A 26,565-nucleotide genomic window follows, 5' to 3' on the forward strand; every position below is an offset into this window, starting at 1 on the left:
GTGGATGAAAGAAAAGTTGGGAGTGTGGTACTGGGTAGATTGGAGTTCGTCCTCTAAGAAGACGTCTATCCCTGGACATCTTATCCCATCATTTCCAATATGATATCACGGGTACGTGTTCAGCAGGTGTCCACACAGTCGCATTTCCATCGAACCCATACGTTCATGTCATCTGCTAGCTATCAGGTGCTCGGTACATTGTTGAAGACGGGAAGCCGTGTGCGCATGAGCATCTAACGTCGACGGCGCCGAGCTCTGATGCTCATCGCACCTGAGTCCTAGTCTTAGAGTAGACTTGATTTCAGTGTAATTCGACACTCCGCAAGCAATTTCTCGACATCCCTGAGCTGGGCGGCAACATCTTCCCGAAGTGTTCGCGTCACCTTTCCCCATCGAAAACTCACCAGTTGAGCCTCATGTAGCCGCGGATAGTACCGCTTGATAAACCGGGAGTAGTTATCGGCGTTCCATGGGGGGACACAAATATAGAGACCTGGACGGAGAAGACCCATCTTCTCGATCCTGATAGCCGTGATGGATCCGCAGATTGCCGCCCCTAGATATTGAAGCGCTGTTGGGAGGTCATAATAATTTTGGAGGTCAAAGGTACGGTGTTTGTAGATGAAGTCCCTTGCTTCGTTGCGTATCGTTTGGCAAGAGAATAGAAGGCTAAAGGCTCCTGGAAAGTGACGGCTGTGCACTGGAGGTTGCGGACGGCGCGAGCGCGTAGGGGATATACATTTCCTGTCGAAGGCGTAGTCGTAAACTATGAGTCGGAGTTCCGTGGGTAGGTCGAGGAAACGGAAGGGCTGATGGACGGCCCGGACGCTAGAGCGCTGTCAGTGGAAGCATATAGCTCAGTGCGGCGAATAACTTACGTCTCTGTACTTCTACTCCTGTCGGCGCCAGATCGATGCAGAAGGGTACCCTGGGCGGTGGCGCTTTGCGTCGTCGGGTCTGCCGGGCTGGAAGTCATCTTGAGTGGTATCTATTGAGGGGCTATGTGTAGGAGAAGTAGAGCCATTTTGCTGACGGCTAGGGTTGCGATATCGTGATAGATTTGCGTTATTTAGCGCCCGGGCCCGTGACTCCCGACAGTGGACATTCACTGCGTGATGTATGTCCCTATATGAAATGCAGGACGACGTCCATGTTACCGGTCCAACGTTGCATAGTGGCAAGAAGCTCGGCTTCGGCACTGTCGACATTACGAATCTTCATCCAGTGACGCTCGACTTTCGGCAGTTCAATATCTCGAATAGCAGACGCGCGATTGTCCATATAGCCGGAATCGATGAGTCTGCGGATATTATGCACCGTTGCTATGCCCAATTTGACTGATCGAACGAGCCCAAAGTTGGCGGGGCCCATGACCAAGGACACATTGGTTATGCAGTTGCGTGAACCACGGCTGTTATTGAACGAGGTGAAATCGAATCTGGCTAGGCCATACAACAGTGGCGATGCCTCGTGCCGGATCTGTCGGCACACCAAGAGCAGAGCGAACACGCCTAAATCATGTCGCCTGTATATCTGCTTGCGTTTCCGCGTAGCTTGCCGGATCTGACTTGCAAAGACGCCGACAGTTTGTCCTAAAACTACATGCTTGTAAAATTTGTCGCGGAGCTCGGCGGGAAGACGAAGAAACCGGGATTCGCGTTGATTTGATTGCGTTCTGGGATATCGTTAGCTCAAATCAGTGAAGACCTTGGGTCCGTCCTTACTTGCGCTCACGTAGCCGCTCGGCAATGCTCTGCGACTGAGTGAGAATCATGATTAAGAAGGAGAGGACGCCCAAATTTCAGTCCTGGCACGGGTTGTGTGAGTAGGTGAAGCTGCGCAAGGGCGGTGAGCGCTGCTCTCATTATCCAGGGTCCATCGCTCCGTTTGCTCGTGCAGAGGAGCTCACCTCTTACTGAATATAACCTCAAGATCATTACTTCCAAAATACAATCGCAGAGCTCTCACAGCCAAGTCAGGGCTCATACTGAGTAGCCCGAATATAGAAGTCTGTTGGATATGCACCCGCTGTAGGGAAGGCAACAGATGCCTATAATTAGTGGCAGAGGGGGCACCCTGTTGGAGTCCTATCGCTAAGCGTTTTGCAAGCCTCGGTTCTACTTTGATTGCTCTGATTGCTTGACAGATATCTGGTCCCAGTTCGTAGGCGGCCGCCATGCAGTTGTAGTAGAGTGTCAGGTCAAAGGTGACCAGCTCGTTGAATGTAGGAGTCGCCTCTTTTCTGATGTGTCTACAAGTCATCAAAAGAGAGATAGTTTGCTGGTATCTTGGAATCGCGTTACGTCGCAGGAGATATGTGCCTCCAAGTAGATCAGTAGATTTTGGTTGTACATGGATAGTCTCGTTGGCGAACGCATGCTCGTAAATCATGACTCGAATCTCGGTTGGCAGACGAAGAAATGGTGGTGTGTAAGGGGTATTCTGATCACTTCCATCGTAAGCCTGACATCTATACAGCTTAGCACGACTTACATACACTGCGTCGATTTGGCGATGGCCATGTGTAGCGAGGCTCAAGCGACCCAGAATTTCAGTTACATCGTCGGTCATGATGTACAGATCACAAAGAGAGAGAATGTTTCTTTGATGTTTTCCGATAAAAAGTCGCGGTGACAAAGATTATTGTATGTGTGTGCTGAAAGATCAGATGGTCGAGAGAGATGGGCGGCACAGCCGGCGATAAGCTAGCGCAGTCTGATATCTCCGGCGGCGCGTCTTGAGATTTTTGGCGCGTCCAATTTTCGTCATCGCAGTTGCGCGTGACTGCACAACCCTCGACTATTGCGCGCCTCTCGCTGTTAAACATGGGTAATGCAAAGCGCATGAGTGAGATGTTCGCATCGTCGGCCGAAAAAGACGCCAACACCACGACGGTGACGGCGAGCCCGCCGTACTCGAGCGAAGGACCTACCCTTCCCATCATTGGGGCACCCGAGGACGCACCGACAGCTAGTAAGAAGCGAAAGGCGCAGGATAAGATTAATGGCGTAGCCTCGAAGAAGCCATCGCAACCACCATCTCCTCACACCATCCATCCCTCCCTCTACGAGCCATGGACACAGCTGCCTACCGAGCTACGCAAGCTCCCCGAAACCCAGAAGCGCATGCGAGCCACACAGAACATCGTACCCGTCGTCTTCTCGAAGAATCAGAACATCAAGTCTGGTATCAACAGGCTGAAGACATATTTGGGCGCGTACAAAGACCCAGCGTCTACAATCGAGATGCCCGAAGCTCTGAAAGAGGATGATGTGATCATAGCCGTTTCTGCTCAGGGCGAGGGCACTACCAAGTTAGTAGGCATAGTCGATATGGTTCGGCGCATCGTAGCGCCGAGTGGTGGAGAGGACGATGAACACGGGAAAGACGAGGCTTGGTGGATGTATACAATGCTCACGAGCGTCGAGGTTGACAGAGAGATCAAAACTTCAAGGCCCACGGACAAGGGCGACGCGGACGTCGAAAAGACACAGAGTGCACAGAAGAAGGATGAACAGTCAAATGAGAACAACACGATGAAGAGGAGGAAGATACCAGTGTTAACAGTTTGGATGACCAAGAAGCGGATAGCCGCGTTCAGGAATGTCTTTGGAGAGCAGACATTCGCTGTGAAGCTGCTATCACAAGACTCTGACTGAATGCCACGCGACGAATCAATCGAAATCTTAAGAAGCCGCTTGCGCTGCGGGTATGCCACCGTCATATCTCTGGGCGAGCTCGATTCGCTCGGTCCAATACAACCGATTTGCGGACCTGCTCCCCTCGCCCTCTTTACACCGACCGCATATAGCAAATCGCACAGCGGGCCCGCCAGCCGCCAACATGAAGGCAGCGTCCTCTGCATCTTCCATCTGAAATCGCCGACGGTTCTCCGGCTCCATCCTATCGTATTCTTTATCCATCGCATAATCTAGCTCAGGGTGACCCAGGCCTGCTCCGCGTCCAGAGTAGGTGTAAACCGGCTTACCCACCCACGTTCGTGGAACGGGCGTGTTCAGGGGATAAGAGAGGCTCATGACGACGACAGTGTATGGACTATCTGCCGAATTCGCTGCCATATCTGTAGAAGAAAGATACTTGTCGGGAAAGAATTGCGCTGCCGACAAAGCAACTTATAGGCAACGACATGCGTGTTAGCACACGCCTCATGACCTAGTCACGGCAGCTCAGCAAACTTTAAACTGGCAACTAATTGGCACCGGTTTATCAATCCGATGTGTCTATCAACTTCCACTTTACGTTGGCCAAATCTTGGACCCGATGGCGACGGAGGTGTACACAGTGTCTACCGACCTCAGACCCAAAGCATTAGTCCTGATGACACTGATTCGCCCCATCCCACCCTCCCCATTCCCCTCTCCTACCTCCCCTCCCTGGCAGGGTGAGCCACTCGGCGTGTGGGCACACGAGCTTCCATCGGCCAGTTTCCTCCGACTTCAGATGCTTCAACTCCGAGACTCCATGCGTGCTGCCGGCGACGTCTCAGCTGCGATAGCTCGCATCACGCCGGGAATGTACAAGCTGGTAAATGGTGGGCCGGCCAGTAACGGTGAGCCGCTTTCCGATTTCGGTGTCCTGGCTGGGATGGAGATGAAGGATGGAGTACAGCACGAGAGGCTGTACTGGGTTGAGCTAGCGGAATATCACGCTGGTATGTGAGTCTACGGGCCGCATGCATGTGTCTCATGAAGATGTCTCGTGATCTCCAATATACCCTAAGAATACAATTCATCACCTAGAGCAAACATTATCTCAATCTCAACAAGAACACAGAATACCCCAAGCCATCCCAATACTCAACAGACATGCCCTCACACATCACTCCCGCAACCAATACCCCCCTCCCATATCCCCCACCACCGAAGCCTCCACGCCCGCGCATAAGCCAATACGTCCTGATGCGCACCACTTGCTCCGCCTGGCCTCTCCAAATGGTTCCGCAGCATTCCTGGGTCGGCAACGCAATCCAGGTCTTTGATTGCTGGAGTAGAGCAAAAGATGCCTTGAATAGAGCGGAGACCGACGCAGGTTTATGGGGCTGTACTACGCGTAGGGTGAGGGCGACGAACTCGGCGGATGGTGGGTACGAGGACTGGAGCTCGAATTCGACGGTTGGACTGGTTGAGGCAAACAATGGTACGTGGGATTTGTGGTGGATTAGAGAGGTTGAGTTTGGGGGATGATGGACGGGTACACGATAAGATGCACGGTATTTTAGGTTGGACACACTAGGTAGTCGGAATAGGCATTAATTGTATTGCTTTTGCCTGAAAGCTGGGCATGGACGCTATCTATCACTTATGGTTTTATCGGGAACCACTGACTGAACACTCCCTTCGGGTCGTATTTTCTCTTGAGTATTTTCAGCTCTGGAAGACTGGACCCGTAGATAGCAGTGTTCGTCTCGTCGCCAAAGGCGAAGTTGGCATAGCTGTATATCTTGTGAGCACTAGTTCGTTTCGATTGTGGCAGCAGAAACTTACGTGGGGTCATTTTTGGGATTATCGCTCCTTGTCCAAAGAGCCCTGACCTTGCTTCCAAATTCTAGGGCCTCAGTATCGAGGCTAGCATCATCATACCACGGTATGACAATAGCCTGCGAGAACGCATCCCTCCTGAGTGCTTCATTCATTGCTGCCGAGCCAACGGGTGCCGACATGGCCTTGGTCAAGTTGTAGCGCTCGATGAGGACGGCGGAGTTCGGACCTTTGGCCTGGAAGCCTTTGTAAAGCTCCCAGATCTCGGGCCACTTCTGTGCGTTCATGCCCATGATGGTGGAGCTGTACGAGGGCTTGCGACCTCCGCGAGTGCAAAAGCCAATGTTGGCATCGTTCCAGTGATCGTACGTAGTGATGGCACTGGACTCAGAAATGGGGCCGATGTCGTAGAAAGGAGCGAAGGCCTCGCGTCCTGTTTCGTTCGTGCCTTTACGAAGTAAGCCAGTGACGAGGATAGAAGGCTCGTTAAGTGGCTCCCCACTAGAGGTCAGTACAAGGTACACTCGCTGTTGGGGCGTAAGGGGAAGTTCTTCAACCGCTTGCGCAACCTGCTCGAGCTTGTCGGGTGAAAAGAAAAGGTTGTTGATGTATGCTGTGCGATCCTCTTTAGTGGCGGGCGTTGCCTTGACGGTTGCTGAAACGACGATTCCGAAATTGGGTCCTGCCCCCCGAAGTGCCCAGAACAGTTCCGGATGCGACGTGGCTGATGCGGTAAGTATTTCGCCTGATGCAATGACCACTCGCATGGAGATGATGTTGTCGACTCCGAATCCGACCTCGCCCATGAGATTGCCATAACCGCCACCGAGCATCGCACCTAGAGCGCCAACGCAGTTACAGTTTCCGGTGATGATCAATGCACCTGCAGTATTCGCTGCTGCAATCGTGTCTCCGATGCTTGCACCGCCACCGATAGTGGCAGTCTTCTTGTCTGCAGCGACAACGACTTTGTTGAGATTGGCAAGGTCGATCAGGACTCCCCATTTCCCCAACTTGAAAGTCTTTCCCCATCCGATGCCGCCATTCTGTGCAAGGAACGGTATCCCAGTTTTCGTACAGTATTTGACCTTTTCGTTGGATTAGCATCGACGATCCATTGTACCAGCAATTTGGTTGAGGCTGAACCTACTATCTTTGCTACATCCTTGTCATTTTGCACGCGGACGACCACAGATGGAAGGGGGGCGTTGTAATCACTCCAACGTGCTCGAACCTCGACGTTGACCGAAGATGGCGACGAGACCAAAGTCTCCAGATCCTTGGCGACATCAGTCTGTCGTACAGCAAGTGCAGAGACCGCCGCGGCAAAAGAAACCAGTAATGATAAGACCCTCATGTTAACAGTACCAAGCGAATGGGTAACGGCCCAACGTGCTTTTTAATTGACATCAAACTTTCTCGGCTACCTGCATGGTGGCATAGAATGCCCGGACCACAAGTCGTCAGGGCGAGGGATTTGTCGTCCCGGTGGACCCTCTAGTCGACAAACGGGATGCAGCCAGTGTCCCTGCATACTAAATCCGCGCTGGGTTAGGTATAGTCACCGACGCGGTTATCTGCCGTACTCGTTCGCAATCGACCCGGTTACCGCGGGCGCAGCCGCATTCGGTTATATGTCCTCCGACGGCCCCGGACCCGTGCGTTACCCTAAAGCACACCAGCACAGTGTCTCCACACAAGACTTTCGCAAGAGTTCAGCGAGCCATGTTGAGAGCATGACGTGGGCCGTAGTTCTTTAGGCGGTTCCATCCTTGCGCACGTGGGTTGAATTCCAGGTAGCATTGAACCACCATCGAAGGATTCGGAAGGTGACAGCGCTGCAGGAACAGGGTGTCTGTGAAGTGTTGTCGGTGGTATGCAAGATATATTTCGCCGATGAACTTGGCACTCGGCAGTATTTTGCGAGAAGGATGCCAATCCAATCAAAAGATAATGCATATGCTACGCCAATAGCCTGGAGACCACCTTGAGCAACCAGTTCCGAGACATATACCGAGCGGAGTATCGTAGGATTCGCGGTTCAATATGCTAACACCGGCGCTTCTTGTTTGCACCGAGATAGACGCCCTTTGTGGGAACACATTCATCCCAACGTCTGGTGAATCGTGATTTCCTTCGTGATACCGCGCTTGCCTAGCGTTGAGGCGTCTTCGGGAGGCGTAGAAGGAGCTTCAGAGCGCGCCGTCAGCTCTGCATAGCATTAGTGGAGCGCTTTACGGGACGTCATGCATTACGTACCGATCTCGTCAATCTCCTGGTATGGCTTGCGTACCAACTTGCCGCCAAACGTAGTACTTTTCGTGGTGCCGTTCAGCGCGGATGAGCCAAAGCCGTGACCTGACGATCCGTATCCGTAGCTCGAACCAGTTTGTGTTGCTTCGCGAGGATAGAAGTAAAACCAAATGGGCCGGAGCGTGGGCAAACAGGCGCAAACAACACCCAAAGATAGTTCAATGTTGGTCCAAAAGAACACCGGTGCTGTGTAATAAATGACGTCGTCGGGATGCTTCAGGTATTCGCCGGCGATCGAGTAAGTCGCCACAACCCGTGTGATGCTGACAGCACATACTCTGTACGACTCAGTTGTCTTGAACACAATGACGTACGAGACGGAATAAGACTTACGCAGCTCCAAGTGAAAGCATTGCGATCACGGCTAGCTTCTTCTTGGCCTCCATTCTGACACTCAGAACCATCGGGATAGGAAGAATAAGGATGACAATGTCTGCGAAGACACCCGTGTACTGGTAACATGGTCAGCCTGGAATCGAAATCATTATGCTGAGTGAGAGACAGTAGCTTACAAGTAGGGCCAAAAACATTGGCACGGTTTCGACACAACTATTCCCATAGTACGGTTCAATAAATACCGTTATGGGGTAACAAGTGAATAGATGCGAGAATGTGAAGCTGACGGTCCAGCATACGACATACGCAAGCACGCAGTATACCACGATGCGAAACTTTCGTACGTCAAAGATGTTCTTGTACAATACCAAAATCGACGATTTGACAAGACCTAGTCCAATAATAGAGATCATGTTCAAAGCAAACTTCGTCTAGAGAAGTCAGCAATTGCACTGCTATCAGCAGCTGGGTGTACTTACCTGCTCAAAGAATATCAATCCCGGATCGTCCATAATGGGCTGGCCTTTTTCATCCAGTGGTTGATGAGAACCTAAGTAGCCGTGTATCGCAGCTATCAATTGGCGTAAGTTTATAAAATGCCTTCCATTCGAAACACTTACTAGCTAACTGTAAGGAGCAGCAAGCCATAGACACAGCCTATCAACCCTCAGTCAGAGGGTGCAATACACACTGAACTGCTCAAAAATCTCTTACCAAAGCAGCAACCGTGAGAAAGTCGTCCCAACCCACGCGCTTAGCGATCCTTTTTGCCCATAAACGCAAACAAACGAAGAAGAATGGCAGTACCATGAAAGCCACGGCCAGTGCGACCATCATACTTTTGGAGTAGTTGTGATACATTTTGACTGTCGCTCCAGAGTACTGTTGGTACAGAAGACTTGTCAATAGCCGGACGGTCAACAAATACTTCGCATTGGTGCAGACAGGCGAAATATAGGCCGCACCAAGCAACATTGAGCTTCAGGTCCTCTCTTCTCATTTGGCCGACATATCGACAGCGTACCACGTCCTAGGGACCCCATGGCTTGCCCGTCACATGTAACCTGCGACCCAACCATAACCATCCTTTGAGCTTGGCGGGTCTCCAGTAAACGCCCTGTAGGTATCACAGCACCGAGGGTGCCACGCTTGGTCTGTCCCGAGACTGACTAGGATGAAGTAAGGCTGAGAGATTGCAATCACACATCTCTTGAGCCTGGAAGTCACCCGAAAGTCCCCAGGAGTATGACATCCCAGTGCTATGAGCATTTTCGCACGGGTCGAACCAGCGTAGCTTTTGGCCTGCAGGTCGGTGCGTCCCAATACGTCAATCTGGGATATGCGGTGCCCACAGCTTCAGCTGAGATTTGTGCTCCTGGCATGCCACCACGTTGAAGATAAACTCACACACGAATGATGCCCAGCTATCAACTCCAAGGCCGTTCGAAGTGTCTAGCCATCCCAGTAGTAGACCGGTAAACCGGCAAACCTGTATTGTTGTTCTCATGAAACCGAGAGCCGTGGGGGTGTAGCTGGGGTGTTCCAGACAGGGGTTCGCCGCTCGGGTGAACCTTTCAGGACGGCAGAAGCCGCACTGCTAAGCCACGGGACGTGCAATGACCCGCTATTATAAGACAGCCTCGGCCAGAACCCATGCGAACTGAAGCTGCGCTGATTCCTCATCTTTCGGCGGATGCGACGTTCTACAGACGCCAGCAGTAAAGAGGTTGTAGCTCCTGGAGGCTCTTACGGCTTCGTCGTCTCAGAATAGGCATCTCGCTGCATCGCGTGCACGAATTTGCTTCTGCGGCTTCGAGTCGTCGATGTGGACGGAGGCTTACTTCCGATAGTCGTGCATGCGAGTCTTATCACGTAGGATCTGGTCCAAAATCACTGACACCGAGGTGTGGCCGCAGTATGAACTCGCCTACAAGGATGAAATATTAAATGGTACCGTCTTCGACAACATGCGTGAAGGTCCTAGTGCGGAACGGGACTGATGCTGAGTTTGACGTCGGCAAGCTTTTTGAATGACCGGAACGATATCTCTGCCGTGTTTGGTCAACTTCCCGTGCGCCTGTCGTGGCCCATTGACGCATTCTGAGAAGCCAGCTCAGCCAGTCCTAAGATAATCGCACGGCGTCTGCGTGCTCGACATGTTGTACCATCTCTCAAACGGCACTAATTTTGGGGTAGGAAGCGATGGTGACACCTGGTTGCTTCTTCGTGATCAATGGTGTATGACGCGTACTGAGGAACGGTGGAAATGTATGCGTCACCCGGTTGGCCCCAGCATCGTCGCTGACAATGTGTTTCATACATGGCTCGCAAAACCGTCGGGTTCCTGAAACTGGCAGCGGTAGGCCATCCATTTGGATGTAGAGGAGTTGCTGAGGCTTGCAGCGGAGTTCTTAGGCCATTTGGCCCAAACGAGGTGATTCAGCGCGGGCATTACGTCATTGTAATCAATCCACGATAATCAATTGATGCCACCTAACACGACTTCCATTTGCAGACGGTTCTCAGTGCACATGCAAATCGCTCTAAATCGTACTATTCTCTTGTCCTGACGCTTAAGCCCACGAAAAGTGTTCCATGTGCAGATACACATCCCGTTTCCCATCCTTCATGCCACCGATCTGCGCACGAGCAACAGCGTTCGACACATCGCTCTGCATACTCAACGGGCCGCATACCAGTACAGACGTACTTTCACTTCCATACTCTGTTGCGTCGGAGATGATGGCTGGAAGGTCCGGTCGTTGCGATACATGCTTTGGGGTGAGCGCAGACTGGATGATGTTTGATGCGGCTTCCTCTGAGCGACGTACATCTGTCGACAACGCTTTCGTCCCTGAGCCAACACTCTCATTCGAAACTTGAGACTTCTCTTCCGATTTACTCGGGCCTCCGATGGCACTATTATGGTCCTCCTCACCGGTGTAGTAGATGTCCACGCTCAATTCGTCACAGCGACGTCCGCTCAGCTTGTTCGCTACTAGCTCCATGACGGCCTGCTCGAACCAATTCCTGGTCAGCGAATCTCTTGTCGCTAGTATCACTTTCATCGCAGCTTTCCTGCTGAGATCTTCGTCGCCGTCGCGGTGCGGGTTTGTTGCGCTCACTGCAGCCTGGTGCTCACCCTGCCGCAGGAACGCTTCAATTAGCGGCAAAAGCCAGCCAGCACCAGATCCACCAGCAACAGCCACAGTATTTTGGCTTGCGGCAACTCTCCTCATGTCTATGCCGCTATAAGGGCCATCGAGTAACACCTTTAGGCTTGTCTTAGGATGTTGCTGAGCGTGCCTCGCCAAGCGTGCTGTAAAACCTCCCTGCGGTCGAATATAGAAGACGAGTTCGTTCGTGAGAGAGCGAGTCGCTCCTGGAAGAGAGCACGCCGTAAAGGGATGTGTTGTCATCCCATGTACACCTAGGCCAAAGACTCTGATAAAGTAGTGTTGACCCGCTTTCCAGCTGCCGTTCATCGGGATTGAAATCTTGACGAAGTCGTTCGACACCATGCTGACGGCAGCCGTTCTGATGCCGTTCTGGAAAAAGATGCGCATGTGGCTATGAAGCCAACACAATGTATAGATGACACCTGTTGCGATGAAATAATCCCACGACGACAGCCGAAAGTCGCAGTGAAGAAAGAAGAACAAGACGAACACTAGGGCCGCGATGAAATGAGTTGCTTTGAAGAACTCATAGCTGACATTTCGAAGGTAGGAGTTGGAAGCGAATGTCAGCCAGGCCTGGACGCTCATCAGCTTTCCTCTGGGCATAGTCTAGATCCCACACGGGAGGGAGACGGATTTGATCACGAACCTGCGCAATGAGAGCGATGACACCGGTCCAATAGCATACGTCCGTATGCCACTCGCTCTCCATAGTGCCTTTCCATACATTGAACACAATGAAGGGGAATGTATGCATCAAAGCAAGCACAAAGCATGCATAGCTGATCCATCGATGGAACAACTGCAGCTTCTCATGCGATACTCCCGTCAACAGTGTAATCATGTTACTTTTCGTCGACGTCGCCATGATAAAGGGTAGGCAAGCGAGCGACATCCATCCTGTTCTTGTAGCGATCGGCGGTGAGCCTCCGAATGAGATCGGAGGGCTCTTCTGGTTGGGCCAATAGTACGGTCGCGGACCGAGTGTCATACAGACGAAGAAGACTGTGCCTATCGCCCCAAGTATGAGAATGCCGAGTGGTGCGGAGTTCCAGTTCAAAGGCCGGATGCGATATGAACGGTAGGCGAGGTAGCGAAAGATGGCAAGCAGTTGTCGCACAGCCTTGATCTTTGGGGGAGGTTTTCGTACGAGCTTCGAGGTGAGAAAAGGGATGGCAAAGAGAACGATGGTCGCCATGAAGAATGCGAGTGTTGGAAGAGCATACCTGTGGTCGGCTTCGTACCAAAATCTCCAGTACCCTTGCTGCCACTTACAAAGCGTGTCGCTTTTGAGACTGCAGGTGTACTTTCGAGAGGAATGTAGCATAACGGGTTGAGTGAGCCATGGTGTACCACCACTGTGCATGGAATCCATCGACATCATGGTCCGAATTTTGCGGTGTTCGTTCGTAAGGTGGTAGCTTGTTCCAGTCTCAAGGTCGCCAGTCCGACAGCCGGTCAAGGGTAGCAGTGTTTATCACTTCAAGGACACCTAATTGCTTTCGTCACCAGCAACACTCGCGACCCACATGTTTATATGTTATACAGAAGTCAGAACGCGGCAGTGGGGTCTATGAGAGGTCAGGATAGTGCACTTCCGGGTGCTCAATCGCAGATACTTGCTCATATTGCGGTATGCTACAGCAAACTCATCACCTATGAACGTGTTTCCGGCAGCGGGAATAAGATATGCAACTCGTGGCTGACGAGGCGCACCGACGTTGTTTTTGCCCGGTTAAAAAGAGGGTTGACACACGCTACTCGTATGACTGAGCAAGTTTGCGGTCGTTGTGATTGGCGAAATCGTCCAGCGCATATGAGGTGACGGGATACTGGTAATTATGCCGCTCAGGATACGTGATGAGTTTTCAACTTCGCAAACGGTTCATTATTTGTTTTAGTTAGCCGCGCGACTCCTGTGCACCTTGAGGGTAGTGACACAAAGCTTCGCGTTAAATGTCTACATGCGGGCTGTGAATAGGAGTGGCACAAGGTACATCAAGGCTACAACACCTCTTCAAGCCTTTGTAACGCTTCCCAACTTTTCCATAAATGCCGCTTCGATAGGGGCTAGTTGAGAGCGCGTCGCAGTCATGCTCGCCATAAGGTAGATGACATGACCCAGTATGCGCGAATGAATCTGTACCTGTGATTCAGAAACATCGTGGAGTAAAGAATCGCGAAGGCCGACCGCTGCAGAGGAAGTATAGCCTAGATCACATTAATTAAGAAGCTTGGAGGAGAAAAGATCGACATACCGGAGCCGCCTTCGTCAATGAGCGATACGGCCAGCACTGAACCCAGCGCGTTCACATACTCAACCCTCTCATGATTTGAGACGCTTGCCACGAAGGAGTCGGACCACATACTCCACACACGATTGCCGTTATCATGGCTTACCATCTTGTCCTCGTTCTCGGCCAAGTTCCGCTCATGGCCCAAGTTCAATTTCTCCATGATGTCCAGACTTGTGTTTGCAACGTGGCACCCGACTGCATGAGCGGTATAGCTATGTCCATGCAGGAGAGCTTCCGATTTCTCGTCGCCCAAGAAAGCCTCGAAGATGGATTGGCTGGCGCTGGTAATCGAAAGCGGAAGCAAACCTCCCGTAAGCAGCTTCGCATTCACGCTTATGTCCGGGTGGATATCAAGGAATGAGGCCGCAGAGAAGCGGCCCAGACGGTACAAACCAGTGAACACCTCATCAAACATGACAGGAAGACCAGACCAAGCATTCTCCTCCTTCGGAGATTCCGTAACCTTGGAGCCGTTTGCAAAGTCGTAATGACGGACGACGCGCACTAAGCTTTGCTGGAAAAGCGGGTCCACGAATAGCATACCTCCGGCTCCGAGGACGACAGGCTCTAGTACCAAGGCACCGAACTTCTTGCCTTGCTTCTTGACCAGCTCGTCTAGTGTTCTCTCTATGTAGGCCTCGTACTGCGCCGATCTACCTCTGGTAGCGAAATCGAATATCCCGTCTTGACTCTCAAAGTTCTGAGCTGGACCCAATTCTTCTTCCATGCCCTTAGGCGGTTCGACTACCCATTGGCCATTCTTGAGCTTGAAGGTCGGGTAGTCAAACCAGAATCCGCGACCGCGATACCAGTCGACTTTCTCGTTGAAGACACAAGGTTCAGAGGCATCCATGGCCCCAATCGTGTCTCCGTGGTAGCTGCCTTTGAGTCCAAGGACGCCAACGGCCTCTTTCGCGCTATCCCAGCCATAGCGCTTACTGGACGCACGAAGCGCCATTTTGATACCGACTTCTGTCGCTGTACTTCCGTTGTCTGTGTAGAACACTTTCCTCAAACGAGTCCCTCGTGGCGAGCCCGAAAGTATCTTTTCCGCTAGAGTGAGAGCTGGTTCGTGTGTGGCGCCGGCGAACATGACATGACCATAGCGTCCTGCTGCATATGCTGCTTCCAGTGCCAATCGCGGATTACCGTGTCCAAGACCTTGCGTCCACCATGATGCGGAGCCGTCAAATGCTGGGTACAAGGTCTGGTTCTCAGGATGGGGCACCTCTTCATTTCCCTTGTGCTTGACCTGGAAGAAGTCGCCATATGCCGAATCGATGACTAGTATGTCGTTTGCGTTCTTCACATGCTTGTGCTGTGTGAAAGGATGCCAAATCTTGTCCTCGGTTTCGTACGGCATGGATCCTAGGCGGCTGAGTCGCTGGTCGTGGCGATGAATCAGGTCCTCGGCAACCTTTCCTACTATCGTACTATCGCTTTCCGTGTCGTAGTAATTCCGCATAATTTCTTTCTCTCCTTCGGTACCTGGAGCAACACCTTGGAGATTCGGAATCCATTGTAGTTTGTAAGCTGGTATACCCATATCCATGAAATACTTCTTTAAGTAATCCGCGTTCTCATATTGGCTCTTGTCGTCGAAACACACAACGGCATCGATATCATATCCTCGCATGATCAGGGACTCCGCAGCTGATATAGTAGAGGCGATGCCACCTAACCGGTGGTCGCCTACGAGCACCGCAGGAAGTCGTAGTGGTCGAAAGATATCCGCCTGTGGGGTGCCGGAAGGTCCTGGGCTCAGAACTCCTCCAGCTGTCTCAATTATCGAAAAGAGTCTGCCCTGATCTAATGTGCCTGCTGCGTTCTGGACCGTCTTGAACACCGTTTGGCTGATGAGCTCATCGCTGGGCTTTGCTAGTCAATCGCTGTTGGCGAAAGCACGACAATAAAGGTAGAACTCACAATGTTTTTCGAACCCCTTGCCGCAACATGCGGGCTCACAGCTTTCTCGAATTTGAAGAGTGTAGAAACACGCTGGCCAGTGTACTTGTGCACATAGCTAGCGTACAGTCAGCCCTTATGTCCCAAATATCTGTCGGATCACGCATCACCACACTGACCTATCGTCGGCTTCATCAGCTGGGCCTGTAGATACAGGCTTTATATATTGTACTTTGTAAGGCCCGTGGCGTAACGGCGATGCCCTGCTCTTGAGGCTTGCCCTACCGAAATGCGCACCCAAGAGCGTCGAGAAAACTGTTTTGCCAACTCCCGTGTTGGCACCATAGACCTGAACAGCAATCGCGTTCGTCCACAACCCTCCTGGCACCTTCGCCATTTCTTTTTTACTTCCAGATAGTGGTGAGTCGAGGAAGGTGCTATGGTAGATGGCTGCACCTGCATGCTGTCCAATGCGGAGAGTGCGCTAGTGGTTCCGCGTCCACACCGACGCTAAACATGCAGGTACAAATGTAATGAGTCAAGCCGCATCTCCGACGGCATCGAGGGGTCAGCTTATGCGGTCTTTTAGCTAATGAGTATGTTTTTACTTTTGACAGCTTTCGACGACGCGGATAGCCGCGGCAGACCCCACGCTTCCTTCCCGCTTTCCGCTGATCCTACCACGCCAGCCATTTGGTCAGCTCCACACCATCACTGGAGGTCACGTTATCGTGGGTCAAAGGCGTTCCTATCATCACCTTCACAGGAAGAAATGGGGAGCAAAATGCATTCGGCGCCGTTGCAAATCAGGTTACAAGAACTACTCGATCGCCGACGGACAAACGCAACACTCCGTAATCTGACATTACCACTTCAAAATCAGACCGACTTCTCGTCCAACGATTTTCTGTCGCTATCCACTTCGCCACAACTCAAATCGGAGTACCTTCAAGAGCTGCAAAGAATTGATTTGCCATTGGGTAGCGGCGGGTCAAGACTCCTAGATGGCAACTCGACGTACGCCGAACAATTGGAGCAAGAGATTGCCAACTTCCATGGAGCTGCATCTGGACTACTGTTTAACAGTGGTTTTGATGCAAACGCGGGCTTCTTTGCGAGTGTACCGCAGCCGGGAGACGTGATAGTCTATGATGAGCTTGTACATGCAAGCGTTCATGATGGCATGAGGTTATCACGAGCGGGGAAGACGATTGCTTTTGAACACAACTCCATATCCGCCCTAAAGAATGCTTTGATAGCGGTTCTTGGTGAGAATGAGGGTGTGCAAGACAAGAGCTGTAATGTGTTTGTGGCATTGGAATCCATCTACAGTATGGACGGGGACGTATGCCCTTTGAAAGAGATGGTGGAGGTCGTAGAAGAAGTCTTGGGCCCTGAACGAGGATACATCGTCATCGACGAGGCGCATTCTACTGGTGTATTAGGACCAGAGGGTAGAGGTTTGGTATGTGAGCTAGGCCTCGAGAAACGCATATTCGCACGGCTCCACACATTCGGGAAAGCGGTAGCGGCGAACGGAGGTGAGTTTCCTTCTGTTGCTTACAAGTATGGCACAGGTACTAAGCGTTTTGCAGCAATCATTCTCGGCTCAGACACCTTGCGTCATTACCTCATCAACTATGCACGTCCACTCATCTACACGACGTTCCTGTCCTACCCCTCGCTGGCGCTCATACGATCTTCGTACCGGCTACTCCAGTCTGGAAAGAGTGTTGGGCTGCAAGCTCATCTACAGCATCTTACCCAGCATCTCTATACCAGACTCGGTCATCTCCAGAATAATTCAGACTTAGCTTGTCGGACACTCACGATTCCAAGTGCATGCCCAAGATCGCCCATATTCGCAGTACAACTGGCAAAACCGAAAGTCCTGGCGAGCTTTCTGCAGACTCATGGGATGATGGTCCGGGCGGTTGTACCGCCAACAGTGCCGATGGGAACTGCTAGAGTAAGGATCTGCTTACACGCTGGCAACACATCAGCGGAGGTGGATAGACTGGTAGCATTGCTTGGGAAATGGTGCGAGAGTCAGGCAGGCGAGCAGTCACAAGGTCCTGTACAAGAAGCGGGTGTGCAAGCCAAACTTTAGCTTCAATTGAGAGAATCATACGGCTCAGCATTGCAGTACTTTGCTGCATGGTAACTCCGTGATGATCGTTCTACATAGATCATTCCTGCCCTCAAGCAAGTGCCTGAACCGTAGCCTCAGCCTCAGCCGCCGCGACAACCGCTTCAGCTTCATCCTGTCCCGGAAGCTTGCGCTGCTCTCCAATTGTCTCCTCCATCTTCATCGGCCTCAGTCCCCACCTGCCAAACATAGCCTTGTCCTCTTCCCAACCATTGCAAGCAGTAGTCAACATCTTCTCGCCAGTGAAGACGGCATTGGCGCCCGCTTGGAAACACATAATCTGCTTCTCCTCGCGCATTGTGTGGCGGCCAGCCGCGAGACGGATGATGGTGGTCGGCATAACGAGTCGTGCGGTAGCGATGGTACGGAGAATGGCGTCGAAGGAGATGGCTTGTGTTTCTCCGAGGGGAGTGCCTTTAATCGGTACTAGGGCGTTGACGGGGAAGCTCTCGGGATGGGCTGGTAGTGTTGCGACGGTGTGGATGAGACCGACGTGGTCGCGAGCCTTCTCGCCTAAACCAAGGATACCGCCGGTGCACACATGAATGCCGGCTTCTTGGACGTTCTTGATGGTGGCGAGTCGCTCGTCGTACGTGCGAGTGGTGATGACACTGGGGTAGTGCTCCCGGCTGGTATCAACGTTGTGGTTGTATGCAGTCAATCCAGCGTCTTTGAGCTCTTTTGCTTGCGCGGCATCGACCATACCTATCATGTAAGAACATGAAGTCAGTGTGTGTCTGACATGCAGTTCGTAAACTTGGTGCTTACCCAAAGTGACACATGCCTCCATACCCATGCCGCGAACCCCTTTTATCATCTCCTTGATGTTCTTGAGATTGGTCTTGCGGCCTCGCATGTCTCGCCAGGCAGCTCCCATGCAGAATCTTGAGCTTCCATTCTCTTTTGCAACCCGCGCAGCTTCCAGGACTGAGTCAACTGATGACAGTTTCGTAGCCTTCAATCCTGTGTCGTAACGCGATGACTGCGCACAGTAGGAGCAATCCTCGCTGCAGCCTCCAGTCTTGATGTTGAACAGTGTGCACATCTGGATGGCGGCGGGGTCATGGAAGCGCCGGTGCACCGAAGCCTACAACGGGATTGATGAGACATTGTCCATCCAAATAGTGATAGAGCTGTGTGACACACCGCTGCATGTGTAAGGTCTATCAACGAAGTATTGTAGACTTCAGTGATCTCCTCCTTCGTCCAGCTGGTCCTGGGAGCACTTGCATTGAGCGCATTCTCGAAGACGGAGCCTGTCCGCGCTGGTGAGCGTAATTGTTGAGTTCCAGGGTCGACAGGGGTATCGAGAACGGTGCTGAAGGAGCGGGTGATCTGCAGGGAGCGAGGCGCGAGCGACAAGCCCCGGCCTGTTCGAAGAAGCACTCTTTGAGCCATTGCGAAAGGTCAATTGATGCTCGATACTAGTCGTCGAAACCACGTACAGTCAATAGGTGCCTCGAACTAGCTGCCCGCTCACGGCTTACGGGAGACGGCTCTAGGGCTCCAGGAACGCGTCGGCCTGCGTTGGTAGATCAGCGTGGGACTTCCGCCAATCAGAATCGAGGCGATGACCGCGGGGTTCCGTGGCGTCTTTACATTATCTAACCCCCCTAGACCGAGCGGTCCAGCCAAAAGCGCCGAGGTAGTCATATAACTCAATGGCTAGTATCGCTGATGTCGACATCGAGTGGAGACTTTTGAGTTTGTTGATGTTGCAAGGTTGCAATTGTCTCCCCGGGGGCCTACCCCAAACCACACCTCCAACTCCAGTCTGCCGCATCATCTCCCCAAGACCGTCTGTTTGATATGGTTCAGCGCACTCCCCGCTCTCAGCCACTTCAATTGACCGTTGCTGTAACTATGGTTGAGCGGCGCGACCCACTCTTCTGCATTATTCGCGCGCACCACACGCATGCTAGCCTGCCTTCCCGGCCGTAGCTCGCCGTCTTCAACACCTTGTAGCGTAATGCGATCGCCCAACTGGATGCGATCGTAGTCCTGGGTATTTGCAAACGTCAGAGGCAGCATGCCCTGCTTCTTCAGATTGGTTTCGTGTATCCTGGCAAAAGAGCGCGCTATGATCGCGACACCACCGAGGAAACGCGGTTCTAGTGCTGCATGCTCACGCGATGACCCTTCTCCGTAGTTGAAGTCCCCGACAATACACCAGTTTACACGTTGATCGCGCAAGTCTCGGGCGACTTCATGCACAAGTCCGATTTCGCTGGTTAGCGGGTGGACCGTGTGGCCGAGCAACTTGGAGTCGGAACCTAGGAAGGCGTTCGAAGCTGCAAGAAGCATGTTGTTGCTGATGTTCTCAAGATGACCACGGAACTTGTACCACGGGCCTGCGGGGCTAATGTGATCGGTCGTGCACTTTCCTTGGACTTTGACGAGAATCGGCATGTCTTTCGTCGAGCCGGGTGACCAGGGTTTGAAGGGCTCGAGTAGTTGCAGCCGCTCAGATTGTGGGTCAATGTCGACTGCCACATCGTCGGCGTCATGAACTGGAGCTTGGTAGAAATCTTCGCCCACAACGAACTGCATGGGCAACTCGACATTCTTTGGTGCTGTAAACTGGAACCCCTGCGCTGACCCTTCGATTTGAAGAGAGTCGATGACAGGATTAAAATCTAACCTTCCAGAGTAGGCAAAAGCCGTCACCATCTCTGGAGAAGTCACAAATGAACAGGTCTCTGGGTTGCCGTCGTGCCGACCAACGAAGTTGCGATTGAAACTGGAAATCACGGTGTTTCTCTCGCGGCCTTTGACATCGACGTCTGTACGCTGCCATTGCCCTACGCAAGGGCCACAAGTTGTGCTCAGCACAACAGCACCTGCCTCGCGCAATGTTTGCAGTATACCCTCCGCCTCTGCAGTCGCGCGTATGTCTTCGCTGCCTGGAGAGACCAGAAACGGTGTCTTCACTTTCGGCAGCCCAGCAGCCTTGGCCTGCTCGACAAGCTGGGACGTCTTGTATAGATCTTCGTATGAGCTGTTGGTGCAGCTGCCTACCATGGCATGACTGACTTCGACAGGCCAATCGTTCTTTGCTACAGCATCCTTCAGTTCTGAAAGAGGATGCGAAAGATCCGGAGTGAAGGGTCCGTTGACATGTGGCTCTAAAGAGTCTAGGTCAATCTCGATAACCGTATCATAGTGCTTCTCGGAGCCATCATCTGCGGTCAGCAGAATATCCTTGTAGCTGTTTGTAAGACGCGCGATATCTTTCCGCTTCGTCGCCGAGAGATACCGATTCATGGCCTCGGAGTAGGGAAAGATACAGGAAGTCGATCCAATTTCAGCTGACATGTTGCAGACTGTTGCCATGGCCGTGGCACCCAAGGTCTGCGTACCTGGGCCAAAGAACTCAATCACCTTGCCCTTTCCGCCTGAAACAGACAGTATACCGGCGAGTTTGCAGATGATATCTTTTGTCGAGGCCCATCCATGCAGGCTACCAGTAAGTCGGACACCTACGATCTGTGGGCACATGAGCTCCCAGGGCATACCAGCCATCGCATCGACTGCATCAGAACCCCCAACCCCAATGCCAAGCATTCCCATGCCGCCGGCGTTGGGCGTATGCGAGTCCGTCCCGATGATCAGGCCTCCAGGAAACGCATAATTCTCGAAGATGGTGGTGTGGATGATGCCGGCACCCGGTTTCCACCAGCCGATTCCGTATTTCTTCGCTGCGCTACTAAGAAACGCGTAAACCTCGCGATGCTCTTCTCTTCCACGGACAAGGTCCTCCTCGGCGCCGTCGCGCGATACAATGAGGTGATCGCTGTGCACTGTTGTGGGGATCTGGACTTTCGGGAGGCCTGCGCTGATGAACTGTAGCAATGCCATAGTAGCCGTCGCATCATGGCATGCGACTCTGTCTGGGCGGAGGTGCAGCAGCGTCTCTCCACGCCTGATTTCATCCAGAGACCAGTGGTGCTCAGCGGAAGTATAGAGGTGACTGTACAGCACCTTCTCCGTCAAGGTCAACGGGCGCGGGGAGCCATGTCTAACAGACTTGAGCTGCAAGACCTGTCGGTCGTAGTCGAGTGATATGCCTGCATCGAGAGGGCTGATCGACACGCGCGGTGCAAGCGAAGCCAGACTCCTCGCATACGAATTGCTACATCGATGTAGAGGGTACCTTCGCGCTGCAAGTTTAGTAGTAAGCATGACTTAACAATGGCTTGGATAGCACAGGAGGAACGACACAAGCCATGTTTGCGATGTTGTGAGAAAAGGCAGGCCGGAAACATGCTCCTTATCCGTAGCCGGTCGGCTTTTGAATATAGCGCTAGAATCTCGGGATATCTTTTGAAGCCGAGCAGACCTCGGGAACAGTGCCGAGGGAACTATGGATAATAAGGAGTTTGAACAACCACAAACAACAGGGCAAGCCACCAAATGCGAGGGTATGGAACCTGCATTTTCACACGACGGACTCGTCGTAGTCTTCAGCATGCATAGTAATTGTGACGGAAGCTGATTAGTCTGCCTTTTCTCGAAGTTGGCGCATGAGCCGAAGTTGGGTATCGATAGGGATATGAAGCAGATGCGATAGGTCTACTCTACAAAGCAAGAGCGTTTCGAATGTGTTCGCGTTGTCGCGTCGCGTTGGTATCGCGTTCCAACACAGTCATCAGCAGCCCATCCCCTCAACCCTGCAAGTTCTAGAACGCGATGACGTAGCGTCCCGTCCCTCCACCAAACTTCCTTCTACACCTTCACACCCACCCCAGCAAGCACATCACCAACAATCCCTCCAACCCCACCGCCTTCGTTGATTCAGACGCCCTCCTCTGAATCAACCATGTTCTCCCCCTCCATCTACACCGTCAGCGTCTTCCAACTCGGCCTCACCTCGGCCCTCAGCGCCTACGGCCTCTACCTCTCCTACCAAAACATAACGCGCCTGCAGCAATACGAAAAGCAGAGCGAGAAAGCTGCAGAATGGTCAAATACTGCGGCGCAAAGACTGCACAAGACGCGGTCGACGCAGACCAGTGGGACTGTTACGGTTTGTAACCCCCCTGTCAGGGCCAATGCGGGAATATGTGTAACTAACAAGATGGTTGTAGCTACTACTCAGCCTCCTCACCTCCACGGCCCTCCTCATCGTACCTAGTCTCGCGTCTACAAAAGTGCTTATTGGGGCTGGCGCGGCGAACGCGGCAGCTGCGTACCTTGCTCGGGTACACATGAACAACTTCTGGAACGACAAGAATCAGACGAAAATCCCGTTTGTCGAGAAGTTCAATGAAGCGATACGGGGTAGTGAGCTTGTGGTGTTATTGCTGGGTACATTGAGTCTGGGATGGGCGGCAGCAGGAGGCGTATGGGCGGGCATGGCGAACGGTGGATCAGGGATACTGGGCCTGGGTGTTTGGGGGCTGGTCGTAGGTGGCAGGGTCATGTCGATTGCGCCGCAGATGGGGTGGACCAGTACTACGCAGTCTTAGAAAGTGCAACGCTGGAATGATCTATGGTAACTTCATATATACACGGGTATCTTGGACGGTGAATCACGATTTCATGTCTTCCATCTCACTCATCTCGCGTACCAGCCGCACGCTATCCGCTTCTCTGACCCAGTCTTCTATCCTTGCGCCGACATCTCCTACTAGCTTCTCATATGTCTCGTTGATGAAGAAAAGCGAGGTATGTGCTGTCACCTCGTCCATATTCTCCATGAAGACTCGTATCCATGTGGGGTCTTTGTTCCCATCTGCGTCTTTCGGTGGTAGCATGCAGAATTTCTTGAGCTTCTTGGGTTTGGCAGGCGCATTCTCTTCCGACTCGGTCTTTGGTCGATGACTGTTCTGGCTGTCCATTGTGGAAAGGGTGTAGGAGGAATCGGCGCGGCCGTCTGGTGTGTCTTGACGCATGATTCCGCTACGGGAGAATTGGTAGTTGGCGTATGGATGCTGGTGGTTGTGTTGAGCTGGCTCATCGTCTCCCAGTTCAATAGCACCAATGTCCTCTTCCAGGTCAGTGGTAGCACGCTTTGGTTCGGCTTTATCTTCTGCGGGTATCTTCCCATCGCGCAAGTCTGCCTCTCGTTGCCTTTGCCGCGCTTCTTCTTCCCTCTGCTCTGCCTCCGCTTGTCGCTGTTCTCTTTCTTTCTGCCTTTGCCTGTCCTCTGCTGACATGTTGTTTGCCTCTTCAGCCTTCTTCATCTCTTCCTTCTCCTGCTCCTTCCTTGCTTTCTCCCGCTCTTCTTGCCTCTTCTTCTCTTCCTTCTCTCGGTCCTTCTTCTCTTTTGCTTTTTCCTTTTCCCATTTCTCTTCCATCTTGGTCCGTTCATTGATCGTCTTGTTGCGTGTCTTCACAGCTTTCTGATATACTTTAAGGGCCTGGTCGTGCTCCTTCTCTGCAGCTTTGCGCTGGGCCTTGTCGGAGAATTGCATCAGATCAACAAATGGTGGCTCCTGCGGGATAGGCGGAATCTCTGGTAAATTTGGAGGACCGCTGTCTTCGCGCGCTGATTCCTCGAATGTTTGAGGTGCTATGGGGCTGGTAGCTGAGAGCAGGTCTTGAGGGCTGACAGGCACGACACAGTCCTCTCGATGCTCGTGGACTTTAATGGATAGTGGTGGAGAGTCTACCATGGGTTCAGGATGCACGTGTGTCATCTCTGGCTCGGACGATGTGACCGATGAACTTCTCGACCCCTCTTGTTCCTCTGTTTGAGCGGGTATATGTCGCGATACCTCACTCGAGACACTCGTATTGCTGTCCTGATGCTGTAGTTGCTGACTGGAGGAGCGGGATGGGGATGGCGATTTGGGAGAAGGCGATTTGGGAGATTTCGGCTTCTTTGGTCTCCCGGTGCTTGCAGTATAGTAGTTGACAAAGCGTACGCGAGGTACTGTGCGCCCTTGGCCAAACCCAGATCTCCTCTTGCTTTCGTCGTCTTCTTCAAGCGCGCGCACCCTTGCGTATCTGTTCTTCAGTTCCTTGTAGTCGGCCATTGCGCTACCGAACTCAAAATGAGACTTGACGAGACCTTTAGTGGCTTCTTTCAAGCCGTCTTTGTAGTGTTTGGTAAGCCAGTGTAGGCTATTTTCCCAGCCCTTCCGATTTGGCAGATTCACATCATTTGGGAATGCCGGGTTGTAATTGGGATCCGTCGGCTTTGGGTTGAAGATTGTACTCATTCTACTGGGCCTCTTTCCAACATCGGCGTCTTGCACAATCGCGTCCTGTGGTGTTGGTGGTGAACTAAAGATGCTGCCTAGTCCAGCTTTGATAATTCCAGGATGCATGCCCAGGAACGGAACATCGAAATTCACGATGCCAATGATGCGATGGCGGAATACTAGCGCGATGTCTGCAGCGAGCAAGCCACCCATGGAATGACCGAGCAAGACAACGTCGGTCCATTGATCCTCGTGTGGAGCTAGCCTGACAGCGGTCAGTCCTGAGCATGTTGATGGGTGAGAGAAGCGAACCATCTCGAGAAATTGTCTCTCGCAATCTCAAGCGAATCCCTGGACTTGTATCTGGGATAGATTTTTGTGTGGACGACATGGGTTTCGGCGAGCGTGATAGTTACAAGATTGTGCACGTGGGCTGGGAAGCTCCTAAAACTTGTTTCGTTGCCCATGAAGCCATGAATGAAAACGAGCATTAGCCGCCGTCGCCCGGTGTCTCCCTGCGAGGGATCTGGAACGAGCGACTGCGTTGATGAGGAGCGCGGGTCTTGCGACGACATGCCCATGACGGAGTAGGGTGGAGGCGCATCACTTGTTGAAGAGTCTCGGGGAGGAAGAGGTGGTGGGCGTCTTTGGTGCTTTTGGGGGTCCATTGCTTGACTTGTGGGCGACGTCATTGTTGGGTGTTGGTGCACCTGTTACGACACGGGCGACACGCATGGGAAGAGGCACGAATTATATAACCAGTGTCTTGAAAACTTGGAAGTGTTTGCGAGGCTTGGAAGGCGCGCAGTTCAGAGGGGCAATGTGGGGTAAAACGCGACAACTCATACGCAGGTGCGATACGAGGGACGGCGTATTCGCTCGCCACTCGCGTATTCACCTATACGCATGCTCAACAAGTAGGCATAACGAATAGATACGCGCCAGAAAGTCAAGACTGGCTGGTTCGAGAGTGCGCACCGTCAGATTCTTGGATCCAAACGAAGAAAGGCATGCGCAATGAGATGTAGTAGTCCACAAGCGGCAGGCAGTCGTAGTTGGGCGTGTGGAACCCGATGAGACGCACGCTTTCCTAGCGGAGACAAAGACTTAGAAAGCAGCAAGTGACCAAACCGCGGAATCTGGCGCGCCGCCGATCACTCCTTTGGTTATATATTACATATATATTCTACATGTTTGTGTTTCGAAGTCGCGCTCGTGTCAGAGGATATTTGAAGTTCCGTGTTAAGGTGCATGACTCGTGCGTATAGAGCTGATCACTGAGGCCTTGTCATTTAGGTTTGCTAAGGTCTGTGAAGCTATATGACGAATAGTCATGCACCGCAGAGTGGCACATCTCACAAGTCATGAGGAATGAGGCATGCTGAAGGGCAGGTCTGCATCAGGAGGGCAATGTCAGACGGCGTGGATGGCCTCGCTCTTTGTTCGGCGTGGTTCATGCGCTGTTGTTTGTTGACGCGATAGGCCAGGGGCTCCAGACAAACATACTAGACAGTGGCGCGTTCCAGAGAGGAAGCTCGTGATGTTGGTGGTGAACTATGAAGGCCACCCTAGCGAACAATGAACACTACTCGGGCTTGGCAATACGCCAGCCAGCAGACACGGGCCGGCGGTGGTGGAAAGGGCACGGCGGCAGATTGCAGCAAGCGAGTCCCCCAAGGCGACGAGCACGAGTCGGCGATGCTTGTGCGACAATAGCAATGGCAGGTGCGACAACCCAAG

The 26,565-nt window shown here is 52.4% G+C and overlaps 10 protein-coding genes across 10 annotated transcripts; 3 read left to right on the plus strand and 7 right to left on the minus strand.

The window, feature by feature from the left end:
- Positions 1–2,825: 2,825 nt before the first annotated feature.
- Positions 2,826–3,659, plus strand: J4E83_003270 (uncharacterized protein; the record flags this gene model as incomplete). The annotated part of the gene is made up of 1 exon (XM_049330207.1): positions 2,826–3,659. One exon carries the CDS (start codon positions 2,826–2,828, stop codon positions 3,657–3,659), a length of 834 nt encoding a protein of 277 aa, XP_049190703.1.
- Positions 3,660–5,319: 1,660 nt separating this feature from the next.
- J4E83_003271 (uncharacterized protein) lies at positions 5,320–6,855 on the minus strand (the record flags this gene model as incomplete). The annotated part of the gene is made up of 3 exons (XM_049330208.1): positions 5,320–5,452; positions 5,505–6,586; positions 6,649–6,855. The coding sequence occupies 3 exons, from the start codon at positions 6,853–6,855 to the stop codon at positions 5,320–5,322; spliced, it is 1,422 nt and encodes a 473-aa protein (XP_049190704.1).
- Positions 6,856–7,749: 894 nt separating this feature from the next.
- J4E83_003272 (uncharacterized protein) lies at positions 7,750–8,197 on the minus strand (the record flags this gene model as incomplete). The annotated part of the gene is made up of 2 exons (XM_049330209.1): positions 7,750–7,876; positions 8,145–8,197. 2 exons carry the CDS (start codon positions 8,195–8,197, stop codon positions 7,750–7,752), a joined length of 180 nt encoding a protein of 59 aa, XP_049190705.1.
- A 2,523-nt stretch (positions 8,198–10,720) lies between these two features.
- On the minus strand, positions 10,721–11,668 carry J4E83_003273 (uncharacterized protein; the record flags this gene model as incomplete). Its single annotated transcript, XM_049330210.1, has 1 exon — positions 10,721–11,668. The coding sequence occupies one exon, from the start codon at positions 11,666–11,668 to the stop codon at positions 10,721–10,723; it is 948 nt and encodes a 315-aa protein (XP_049190706.1).
- A 1,869-nt stretch (positions 11,669–13,537) lies between these two features.
- J4E83_003274 (uncharacterized protein) lies at positions 13,538–15,578 on the minus strand (the record flags this gene model as incomplete). Its single annotated transcript, XM_049330211.1, has 2 exons — positions 13,538–15,491; positions 15,550–15,578. The coding sequence occupies 2 exons, from the start codon at positions 15,576–15,578 to the stop codon at positions 13,538–13,540; spliced, it is 1,983 nt and encodes a 660-aa protein (XP_049190707.1).
- A 734-nt stretch (positions 15,579–16,312) lies between these two features.
- J4E83_003275 (uncharacterized protein) lies at positions 16,313–17,342 on the plus strand (the record flags this gene model as incomplete). The annotated part of the gene is made up of 2 exons (XM_049330212.1): positions 16,313–17,094; positions 17,249–17,342. 2 exons carry the CDS (start codon positions 16,313–16,315, stop codon positions 17,340–17,342), a joined length of 876 nt encoding a protein of 291 aa, XP_049190708.1.
- A 387-nt stretch (positions 17,343–17,729) lies between these two features.
- Positions 17,730–19,075, minus strand: J4E83_003276 (uncharacterized protein; the record flags this gene model as incomplete). Its single annotated transcript, XM_049330213.1, has 3 exons — positions 17,730–18,382; positions 18,446–18,764; positions 18,824–19,075. The coding sequence occupies 3 exons, from the start codon at positions 19,073–19,075 to the stop codon at positions 17,730–17,732; spliced, it is 1,224 nt and encodes a 407-aa protein (XP_049190709.1).
- A 384-nt stretch (positions 19,076–19,459) lies between these two features.
- Positions 19,460–21,859, minus strand: J4E83_003277 (uncharacterized protein; the record flags this gene model as incomplete). Its single annotated transcript, XM_049330214.1, has 1 exon — positions 19,460–21,859. One exon carries the CDS (start codon positions 21,857–21,859, stop codon positions 19,460–19,462), a length of 2,400 nt encoding a protein of 799 aa, XP_049190710.1.
- A 637-nt stretch (positions 21,860–22,496) lies between these two features.
- Positions 22,497–23,145, plus strand: J4E83_003278 (uncharacterized protein; the record flags this gene model as incomplete). Its single annotated transcript, XM_049330215.1, has 2 exons — positions 22,497–22,703; positions 22,765–23,145. The coding sequence occupies 2 exons, from the start codon at positions 22,497–22,499 to the stop codon at positions 23,143–23,145; spliced, it is 588 nt and encodes a 195-aa protein (XP_049190711.1).
- A 63-nt stretch (positions 23,146–23,208) lies between these two features.
- Positions 23,209–25,216, minus strand: J4E83_003279 (uncharacterized protein; the record flags this gene model as incomplete). The annotated part of the gene is made up of 2 exons (XM_049330216.1): positions 23,209–25,090; positions 25,212–25,216. The coding sequence occupies 2 exons, from the start codon at positions 25,214–25,216 to the stop codon at positions 23,209–23,211; spliced, it is 1,887 nt and encodes a 628-aa protein (XP_049190712.1).
- Between the last annotated feature and the right edge of the window lie 1,349 nt (positions 25,217–26,565).

This window comes from Alternaria metachromatica (genome assembly GCF_023757995.1).
Source record: "Alternaria metachromatica strain BMP 0045 chromosome Unknown scaffold_5, whole genome shotgun sequence".
Lineage (NCBI taxonomy): Eukaryota > Fungi > Ascomycota > Dothideomycetes > Pleosporales > Pleosporaceae > Alternaria > Alternaria metachromatica.